The 11,717-nt window shown below is 43.8% G+C and overlaps 1 protein-coding gene across 1 annotated transcript; it reads left to right on the top strand.

Moving 5' to 3' along the window:
- The first annotated feature begins 3,941 nt into the window (after positions 1-3,941).
- LOC134460691 (UDP-glucuronosyltransferase 2B17-like) lies at positions 3,942-11,071 on the top strand. Its single transcript, XM_063213066.1, has 2 exons — positions 3,942-4,097; positions 9,380-11,071. The coding sequence occupies exon 2, from the start codon at positions 9,382-9,384 to the stop codon at positions 10,969-10,971; it is 1,590 nt and encodes a 529-aa protein (XP_063069136.1). The 5' UTR covers positions 3,942-4,097; positions 9,380-9,381; the 3' UTR covers positions 10,972-11,071.
- Positions 11,072-11,717: the final 646 nt, after the last annotated feature.

The following is an 11,717-nucleotide window of genomic DNA, read 5'->3' as shown; positions in this document are numbered from 1 at the left end:
GAATAAGTTAGAACATTGATTTTAACTGCTTAACCAACATTTTCAGGGTCACTGAATCTAATGGTGTTAGTTTTATTGTTGTCAGACATTTTGTTACCACACCAATTTATTTGAACTATTGATTTATAGTATTTATGAGTAGATGGCCCACCATTTAAAACATCCCAGCTTGAATGTGCAAAACTGGCACAGTTTACATGTCCACCATTTTGCTGTACATTTACAGGCTTGCCTGTGCAAATCTCACAGCTACATTGTATCCAGTATACAGGAGCAGCGCCACATAGTGAATGTTTTGAGTGTCAACAGGTGTTCAATTTTTTCATTTGGGGGAATCCTTCAGCATGCATGCATTTTCTGTATGATAATACTGGAAACTGACTGCAAGACAGAGTGACAAATCAATTGGTGTTATTAATATTATTAATGCACATATGAGCATGTCATTAACTGGTGTTGGTGAGTGTGCTTTAGTGTAACAGTGAGGGTTCTGTTTGCTGTTTGTTCTGGTTATATTCATGGGTGAAGAACATCGAGGTGAACAAGAGACATGTCAAGCCCATGAGCTCATTAACTGGAAGCTGTGTATTCTATGCCAGTCTGATGATGCCAAGACGGTGGTTCTGGTCCAGAATCCAAGATTAGACACTAATGGACATGTACGAGAAGTAGTTCAAGAGAAGGTCAGTCTGAGTGATTGGGACCATGTTAAATCCAAAGACGACTGCAGAACTGCACAGCTGAGACACCAGGGACACAGAAAGCAGTCTAGCATCTCTCCTGTCACTCAGGTGCAACCAACAAGGTTCAAATACAGCATGCAAGCAACCAACATGCACATTATTTCTACAGGACGGTGCACAGCCAAGAAGCATGGCAAGAAGAGAGGATGAACAGAAATGGATGACCCAGGCCCCTCAACATCTAATTCTTCTCCACTCCACTCGTCAAGAAACAAAGCTCCATCTGCCAAAAGGTCGATGGTGAACTACTTTATCTGGTCAGAACTGCAAATGCCGGAAAATCTCCAAAGGCTGCTTTGGAACAGTCCCAGAATCTCACACTCAAAACTAGACTGAACACCCGCATCTCAGCAGATGATGCACATGCAATTGATGTATGATATCACAAAGATTGTGGGACAAAACATGTGTCATGTACGGCGAGACTCAGGCCTGACAGAAATACAACTCTCAAAGAAGCCTTGACGTTAACATGTCTGCTTGAGCTGATCAACCGTATTGATGTGGAAACACAAAACAAAGCATGGACATCATTGAAAAAAATGTATGTCAACATGCTTGATTCAGAAGCCTTGGAGAATCATGAACTTGCATTCAGTAGAAAGTGGCCGAAAGAGAGACACACCCTTGCTAGTCTGTACAATTCAGCTGGGACATCATTGATGTTGCTGTATACTTGTATGGCATCTGTTCCCTGGCCTGTCTTGGTGAAGGTTGCAATGTTTGTCCTTGTCACCTGTGCTGCTTTGTAAATTGCTTTCATGTTATCATATTCATCAGTTGTCATTGCAGCATGAACCATGTCTTCTTCACATGCTTCTGGATAGTAGGGACTTTTGACTTCTTTAGGTCATTTAGAACAGACAGATTTCAGTTATGGCAAGACTGGCATTGAGCCACTTTCTACTGAATGCAATCTTTGTGATATTGGACAGCAATTGAATGTGCATCATCTGCTGAGATGCTGGTGGTCATTCTTGTTTTCAGGGTGGGATTCTGGGACTTTACAGCAGCCTTTAGAGTTTTACTGCCATTTGCAGTTTTGACCTGATAAAGCAGTTCACTATCGTCCTTTTGGTAGAAGAAGCATGGTTTCTTATCGAGTGGACTCGTACGAAATCTTGTGGATAGTGGAGAAGAATCAGATGCTGAGGTGGGTCAGTCATTTTTCAGTCATTTTTCGAGACTTGGTCTGACCAAGTCCATAACAATTAACATTTCCCAAACGGCATGGTTGATCTGCCTCCTTAGGTTTGCTACTGGTTGACTGTTGTCCGACCAAGTGAGTGGAGTTCCCGATTTTTTTGAGATCAGAAACAATATTTACATTTCTCTTGGCCTGCCTAGAAGCAGTGCAGAAGGTGCTGCATCACTGGGAGGTTGTGGCCTGTCTAGTGCAGTTCTGCAGTCGTCTTTTGATTTTAACATAGCCCCCATCACTCAGACTGGCCCCCTCTTGAACTACTTCCAGTACATGTCCATCGGCGTCTAATCTTGGATTCTGGACCAGAACCACCTTTTGGCATCGTCAGACTGGCATAAAACACACAGCTTCCAGTTAATGAGCTCATAATGCTTGATAATGCCTCTTGTTCACCTCGATGCTCTTCACCCATGATTATAACCAGAACAAACAGCAAACAGAACCCTCACCGTTACACTCCACCACCATCACCAACACCAGTTAATGACAGTATGTGCATTAGCAATATTAATAACACCAATTTATTACTTGATTTGTAACTGTGTCTTGCAGTCAGTTTCCAGGATCATCATACAGAAAATACATGCATGCTGAAGGAAGGCAAAAGGCAAAAATGTAACGCCTGTTGACATTCAATATATTCACTACATGGCACTGCTCCTGTTTACTGGATACAATGTAGCTGGTATGAGCTTTGCACAAGCAAGCCTGGATATATACAGCACAATGCTGGACACGTAAATTGTTTTGCACATTCTAGCTGGTTTTGTATGGTGGGCTTGACAGACATGCATCTACTTGTAGATACTATACAGTAAATCACCAGTTCAAATAAATTTGCATGGTAACAAACTGTCTGAGAACATTAAAACTACCACCAGTAGATTCAGTGACCCTGAAAATGTAGGTTTAGCAGTTTGAATCAATGTTTTAGCTCATTCAGAAGCTGAGATATTGCAAAATTATGGTTTTTCGGAAGCCATTTTGAAAAATCCAAGATGGCCGCCATGCAGACATTTGTACAAATGGAAACATGGTTTTTCTGATTGCTTATACAATATACTTTTCAAAAATGTATAGTTTTCCAAATCCCCATAAAAATCCAGCGAAAGGTTCAGATCCAAACGTAATGAACCTGACTATATGGTTATCCAAACGTCTGCAGGGGCGGGGAGGGGGTGCTGACAGAACACTGTTGATACACTCGGGACTCACTAATTCGACGCCCTTTCGGTACTTACGCCTTATGTCCCCTAAACCTAAACCCAAACCTGAACCTAACCCTAACCTTAAACCTTGACCCTAAACCTAACCCTAAGTTGCTTGTTTGAAATGTTTGATTACCATGTCTACCGAAAGGGCTTCAAAGTAGTGGGTCGCTAGGCAACAGTCGGGTAATTCAAGTGAATAGGCAGCGTGAAAACGAATCTATTGTTTTCGTGAAGACTTTACGAAAGGCGGGCAATAACGTGAATGCACCACGAAAATTAATAAATTATTTTCGTGAAGACTTCACGAAATGAGTGAGATACGGTTGTTGTATTAGTTTATTTCCAGAATTCATGCTGCCCATTCACTACCTTTTTCATGAATACTTACCACCACCATCAAATTCTAAGTAGAGCGGGAAAATTGAATAACCTGAAGTATACGTTGGTTGCTTTTGAGTTGGAGAGTGCAAAAGTCTAACATAGGCTACAGTAGCTGTGAAATATGCTGTGTTCATGTCCGGGCAGGGACAGACACCCTCTGTTAATCATTCCTGCAACCTCGACCTTTATCATGATTCATGACTTAGGAAGTAGTAAACAGTGTAATGCACTAGAGAGTAAGAAAACATTTTTGCATAAGAGAGGCAGCAGCAGGTAAATGGTGGATAAGGTGTAGCAGGGTGCCCCAGTGCCCCACCCAGGGCAGCAGGCGAAAGGTAAAAAGGATAAAATACAGACTTATGCAAGGAGGCTGGCTGGCACGCCTCTCATGCCTATAACATGCCTATAACGGAGATGAACACAGCATATTTCACAGCTACTGTATGTGGTGTAGTTAGACTTTTGCACTCTCCAACTCAAAAGCAACCAACGTATAGGCCTACTTCAGGTGGGGCACATACAATGCTGTAGTGCGTCCTGGTCGACAGCAAAGATCAGGTAACTATTAAGAATTTCATGTTTATTTGTTAGGGGAAGGTACATGGTGACGTTAAGGCAAATATGATTGTTATTTTTTTAATCGTTATATTGTTTATTGTTATTTCAGTGAGGTGAAACTTTTTCAGGAGCAAGCTGTGGGCAAAAGCAATGCACAGTCACTGAGTGCAAACATTAGCCTGTAGCTAGTATGCACACACAGTGCGTGAACACGCACTATTTAGGTAGGACTTGCCATATTCGCACGGGGAAGTAGGCTAGCCTGTGGACCACTGTTGATTTGTAATAATTCCGGAGAATGTCTGAGTTCTCAGTGCCGCGCGAATGCTCAATGCCTGCATGGCCGTAGTTACATTTGAGGTTCCCGAGGTCCGGACCTCGCTCATTTCGTCCGAGATTTTTTTTTTTTTTTAACGCCAAATATGCCCAAATGAATCAAACACACAAAACTCAAAACATCTGTGAAACTTGCTTTGCAAATAGTGATTAGTGGTCTATGAGTTCTATTTTGCCTTTGTGTTCTGTTTGTGCAAGTGATTCATTAATAGAGAGATCAAGTCAAGTCAAGTCAAGTAGGTTTTATTGTCAATTTCTTTACATGCACTGGTCATACAAAGAATTTGAAATTACATTTCTTGCTTTCCCATACAGACATAGACTAATTAAGGTAAGGACATAGACAGTATAGACATAGACAGTAGCCTACTTATACATGGACTTAAGACAGTATGGACATAGACAGTGCTCATACAGACATTTAAAGTGCAAGACTGGACAACAGAAGACTTGTAGAGGACATACATTAAGAGGTATTTGTTGTGCTTTTGTGCTTTTCCTAAAAAAGTCCTTTATAGCGTTCTGACATGGTAATAGTAGCATTTTGAAGAAAATAAATATAAAAAAGGTCTGTCAAGTACACCAGCAGCAGTGTGTGTGTGTGTGTGTGTGTGTGTGTGTGTGTGTGTGTGTGTGTGTGTGTGTGTGTATGTGTGTGTATGTGTTTAGTGCAGGTAGAAGGTGCGGTGTGCGTCTTGTGTGTGTGTTCGTGTGTGTGTGTGTGTGTGTGTGTGTGTGTGTGTGTGTGTGTGTGTGTGTGTGTGTGTGTGTGTGTGTGTGTGTGTGTGTGTCAGTGTGTGTATGTTTGGGTTTAGTGCAGAAAGTGCAGTGTGCTTGTGTGTGTGTGTGTGTGTGTGTGTGTGTGTGTGTGTGTGTGTGTGTGCATGTTTTGAGTTAGTGCAGGTTGAAAGTTCAGTCACAAGTATAGTAGTGCAGGTGGAATGTTCAGTCGCAGATATGGTGGTGGGGGATGAGGGGGGGGGGGGTTATCAGTGGCCTTGCTGGCTAGAGGCTGACAGTGGGGGGGGGGGGGGGTTGTCAGTGGCCTTGCTGGCTAGAGGCTGACAGTGGGGGGAGAGTGGGTTGAGTGTTCAGCATCTTGATCGCTTGGTGCATTGTGCTGCTCGCCAGCCGGGTGGTACGGGAACGGAGGCGCCTGTACCTCTTTCCAGAGGGCAGGAGGCTGAACAGTTTGTGTGCAGGGTGGCTTGTGTCTTTGATGATCATCAGTGCTTTCCGGGTGAGGCGTGTGGTGTAAATGTCCTGCAGGGAGGGGAGTGGTACTCCAATGATCTTCTTCGCTGTGTTCACAACACGCTGGAGTGTCTTCCTGTTTTTCTCCGTGCAGCTTCCTCCCCACACTGTGATGCAGTTGGACACGACGCTCTCTATGGTTCCTCTGTAGAATGTTGTCATGATGGAGGGTGTAGCACTTGCCTTCTTTAGTTTGCGCAGGAAGTAGAGACGCTGATGGGCCTTCTTCGCCAGTGATGTAGTGTTGGTGGTCCAAGAGAGGTCGTCGCTGATGTGCACTCCAAGGAACTTGGTGCTGCTCACTCTCTCCACAGCCTACAGCCTACAGATAGCAGCCTACACAGTAACGCACCATCAGGAACGTGGCCATTAAGCCTGCCCACGCTGCGCTTGGGCGCTTGAGACGTCTCCTATAAAGCCAAGCGTTTTAAAACAGTGGCCCAATAGGTGGATGTCTTTCACAACTTTGTGAAACCGTTTTAACTGAGTCATTATTTGAAAGAACCAGCCATTGGGTTCTACTTGTAAATCGGAAGGTCTGTAATAAGCGACAGAAAAGGACATAAAAGGAAGTCACCAGAGCGTCTTCAGATGTGGATTTTTACCTGCTTATTTGGTCAAGTGACAAGATTAACGTTTCGAGTTGTCACGACTTCTTCAGAGTCAATCACAGTAAAATGTCCTCATCTGAAGATGTTCTGATGTCCTCTGTTTGCACTACTAGGCTTATATTTTTTTCCCATGCAATGAACAAGCGCGCCTTGCGCGCGAGTGGTGCGAGTCGTGGAAGAGAACGCAAGCTTGCTTGAGACACAGGTCGCCAACATGGATGCACAGTTTTAATACAGTAGCATAGGCATATGCATAAGGAGTTATGAGTAGGCTATCGTCTTTGACAACGTTGGCATTTGATAACTAAGTCACTATCTGGCATAAGCCGTCATTTGGTTTTAGATAGGCTAGTGGAAAAAAAGACCGACTGACGCCATCAGCTGCATAAAATAACCAATAAACATTCAAACTTAAGCTCAGCTAAAAGCAGGCTGTCAGATCAAAATAATTTGATTGTAAATTGGAGGGGTTATTATTGCCTGTGTTGATAGACTTTCGTCTTTCGCTTTTGCGTGTACAGAAATACTACTAAAAAAAAAATAATAATAACAAGCGTGCAGGCGATGCGAGGAAAAGAATGTTCAGCTGACAAGACGTTAGTTTTACATAAGCATATAACAGGCAGCAGGCTCCACAACAACCACGCCACAGTCCTAACTTGTTGCCTATGTCAACTTCAAGAAATCATTTGGTAAGTGAAAATAGGCTACTGTTTTTTTTTGTTTTTGCTGTACTGCCGTTAAAATAGTATCCAAATGAAGAAACATATTCGTGTAGCTCGTGGGACTGTCTACCGACTTCAACGGATATTTTGACTCATTTGGCCACTTTGTCATTAGCCTATGCCCATAGCCTAGGCCTACTTTAAGATGGTAGATTAATAATCATATTGACTTTATTGTATTAGGTCAGTGTTTCTCAACTTTTTTTATGCGAGGCACCCCTTGAATTCATTAAAAAAATGAAGGCACCCCAAACTAACAAGCCGTAACAGGGCATCGCATCCGATAGTAGACTAACACATTTGGAGACATCACACAACCTAGGCTAGCCTACGTTTGAAGTTGCAGCTTTCTGCGACCTAATATTGTGCGTAAATGGCAGATGAAAGATTCCAGACTAAGTAGGCTATTCATTTTTAAATTCAGACAAATATGTATTATAGCCTGACATCATTTATTTATCAGCCACGTTTCCGTGGCACCCCAGGGTGCAGCACCCTGGTTGAGAAACGCTGGATTAGGCTATGGGTTTAAATTGGAGGGACCTTTAGATATGAATGTGTTTAAAGTCTCATGTTAATTTTGATATACCCATTCCACAGAAAACGAGTCACAGAGAGCAGGGCAAACATGTCCAAGAGATTAAAACAAAACACCATGGATGCATATAAATATAGGCTATGTATTATACATAAACATGTAGGCCTATAAAAATGTACTTTTTTAACAAATATATTTTTAAAAATTAAAAAAATTTGGACCTCGGTTAACCCAACTTGCTGGCTACGGCCATGAATGCCTGTATGTCAAGTCGCCAAACACAGCGATAATACTAGAACTAGTCCAGTGTGAATCACGTCTGTGATCTGTAGTAGTCAATTGCGCACTGTACATATCATTTTCAGGCGTGAGTTTGGAGGCCACGGTTACATTTTTGATTATCAGTGTTAAAAGCCAGTTTGTTGAGTTCTAACCAGAATCTGATTCTCAAAAATAATGCCATTCCAGGAAGAGTCCTCACAGGCTTAACTGGCAGTAGGCCTATGCGCTATCATTTGTGCCCATCGATGTGTTTCGCCTATCAAAGTTGTTACGGTGCGCGTTTTATGCCCACTGTTATTACAATCAAGATGTAGGCTATGTTAATGTACGACACTATATGGCACTGTCGACCTGGGAAAGAAGCCTAGGAATTCTCCGTACCTCTGCTCTTCACAATCGATTCCCTGATTGACGCTCCCAACGCAGGACGCTCCCCTGTCAGCTCGCTCCCACTAGCCAGACTATCGGTCCCACCGCCATATAACGGAGCTAGTTATCTTTTGATGCTAGTATTTTTTGTTTCTAACCCTAACCCTAACCTTAACCCTAAACCTAACCCTAAACCTAAACCTAAACCTAACCCTAACCATAAATTGCTTGTAGCAGTGTATGATAATACGTGAAATATAATCGGGTGGGACTACACGTCCGGGAGTGATAGAAACACCTGGGACTGCACGCGATCTCAGTTGGGAGTGTCCATCTACCACCGTCACAATCTGTGCGTCACGGAAAAGGACCGGGTTCTATGAGTAGCCTATCACCGGAGCATCTCAGATCTGGAAGGTTATTCTCTGCTTTTATTCAGAGCTGTCGCCAAACTGAAGTTTCGATGTTACCCCTTCCATCAGAGTCCAAAACATGGCAACGTCGTAACGTTTAGTTAGTTTGGCACTGCTCTTTAAAAGCAGAGTAATCTTCCGCATCTGAGATGCCGGTGCTTCTTTCCTCTGTCAACGTGGTAGTAGCAAAGATTCTCTATTCTAATTGCATTTAAATCGCCTCTGGTAGTAGGCCTACTGTAATGGTTGCAGACGTCTTTATTTGAATGTATAAATTGCGATCTCTCTCTCTCTCTCTCTCTCTCTCTCACACACACACACACACACACACACACACACAGATCTGGAACACTGTGGCTTGATGTCAGAGGAGCCACAAAAACCCATTAGTTAGTTGTTCACAGTGTGTAAATCATAGGGGCCTACCGTTGTGATACCGTAGGCAGCAGTAAAATTCTGATTGTGTGATTATGAATTGATTAAAAGACCCCACATTTACTACATTACAGGTGAAATGGGTCAGAAAAGCTCATCTTTTAATTCTACTGACCAATCACCACAAATTCAGAAGTTGATCGTAATTGATGTAATCTGATTTCATGCTAGACCAGTGTTTGGGACTATGACGATGGATGATTTATCAAATAATACTATATATATATAAATTGTTGTATTAAATAAATAATTCATTATAAATTGATCATATCGCAAATGTATTAATCTTTTGTTTGTTATTTTTGGTATTGTATTCTAGAGATGGAGTCGAGGATGCTGCTGTCCATCGGCTTCCTTGCTGTGCTATCTGTGTCGGCGTATGGCGTCTCCGGAGGGAAAGTTCTGGTGTTTCCGATTGATGGCAGCCACTGGGTCAACATGAACATCGTGATCGAGGCCCTCCATGCCAAGGGGCACACCGTGGACGTGATCAGATCCTCGGGGAGTTGGTACATCAAGGAGTCCTCGCCCCACTACACTGCGATCACTGTCGAGCACGGCTGGGGGTTTGACGAGGAGTTCATAAAGGCGCTCACCACAGAGCTTGTGAGGATCCAGGCGGAGAAGGAGTCCATGTGGACGCGGTGGCAGGTGGAGATGGAGCTCATGGAGAAGGGTTTAGAGATGGCGGACATGGAGATTGACATGCTTAGTTCCATGCTGGATGACCAGCAATTTATGCAGTCGCTCAAGGAGGCTAAGTATGACTTGGTTCTAGCAGACCCGGTGTCACCTACTGGACCAATCCTGGCCCATTATCTAAACTTACCTTTGGTTTTCAATGTGAGATGGACTGCCCATGGCGAGGGACACTTTGCCATTGCTCCAACGCCTCTTTCTTATGTCCCTATGCCTATGTTTGAACTAACAGACAGAATGAGCTTTTTGGAAAGAGTGTGCAACATTTTCTTTTTTGCCTTTTATGAATATCAAGCCCAGTTCCTCATCGGACCAAAATATAACGCCTTGACAAACAAATATTTTGGCCCTGATGTTCACTATTTCCAGTTGATCCAGGGAGCTGACATTTGGTTGATGCGAGTCGACTTTACGTTTGAATTTCCACGCCCCACCATGCCTAACATTGTGTACATGGGTGGCTTCCAGTGCAAGCCAGTGAAACCTCTTCCTCAACACGTAGAGGACTTTGTGCAGAGTTCCGGAGAACATGGAGTGGTCATCATGTCATTGGGGACATTGGTTAGCGAACTTCCAAAACGGATAGTAGAAGAAATGGCAGCAGCTTTTGCCCAACTCCCGCAGAAGGTCATAATCAGATACACAGGGGTGAAACCATCAACGTTGGGCAACAACACCCTTTTGCTTGAGTGGTTGCCTCAAAACGACCTGCTTGGTCACCCAAAAACTAGACTGTTTGTCGCCCACGGAGGCACCAATGGGGTTCAGGAAGCCATCTATCACGGTGTTCCGATCATTGGTGTTCCACTGATGTTTGATCAATTTGACAATTTGTCACGGATGAGGGCCAAAGGAACAGCTAAGGTGTTGGACATCTTCTCGCTCGACAGGGACAGCTTTCTCCAGGCGCTGAAGGAGGTGCTCCATGAGCCCTCCTACAGGGAGAACATGCAGAGACTCTCCAGCCTCCACCGAGACCAGCCGATGAAACCCCTGGACCGAGCCCTCTTCTGGATCGAGTTTGTCATGAGACACAAAGGTGCTGCTCACCTGCGTACAGAGTCCTACAAGATGCCCTGGTACTCCTACCACTCTGTAGACGTGTTTATGTTTTTGCTTGCCGCCGCCACCCTGTTTGTGACTATTTCTGTTTATGGTATTAAGTTTCTTTGCTGCAGGGTTTGTGGTAAACGCAAGTCAAAGCAAGAATAGCAATAGCAATTAATTTGTATAGCACATTATCAAACACAACTGTCATTCAATGTGCTTGAGAGGAAACCAAATTAAAATAAATTAATTTCTTTTTACGACATGACACTGTTGGGTCAGTTCAAACTTGAACAGCTGGTTCCAGCATTTGACAGCGTAATGGCTAAAAAGCCATTTCACTCTGTCTGGATTTTACCCTAGGTACAACCAGTAGAGGAGACTCTGAAGACCTAAGACATCTTCGGATGATATTGGTCTAGCATATCTGTACTGTATATTTAGGGCCTATGCCATTGAGTGACTTATAGACAATGAGTTTTAGGGCCTCCACACATTGGCTCCGACATCACTGCAGAGCACTTTCGTTTCCGACACAATTCTGACGGTACATGCACACAGGGACGGCACGTTTCCTTAACGTCTCCGTGAGCAGTGCGAGTCCGAGAGGTTCGTGGGCTGCCTTGCACACTGCACAGTCAACGTCCACGTTCTATCCGCGGGCAGCAGCCATTCATTTTCAATGGAGCCCGCACATTGAACGCAGACGTCCGCGCAGGAAAATAGACTCGAGTTCTATTTTCAAGGAGCAACGCGGACATGTCGGGCGGGACGGACATGCGCCACGCTTACGCCGCGCTCCTGTGTGCAAGGCATGATTTGTTTTCATGTATTCTAACTGTTTCGGACTGATAACGGACACGTTCTGTGGACGTACTGTGGATGTCCGCGCCGTTGGTGTGAATTCAGCG

Source organism: Engraulis encrasicolus, chromosome 13 (genome assembly GCF_034702125.1).
Source record: "Engraulis encrasicolus isolate BLACKSEA-1 chromosome 13, IST_EnEncr_1.0, whole genome shotgun sequence".
NCBI classification, from domain to species: Eukaryota; Metazoa; Chordata; class Actinopteri; order Clupeiformes; family Engraulidae; genus Engraulis; species Engraulis encrasicolus.
This window is presented reverse-complemented; position numbering and strand designations above follow the sequence as displayed.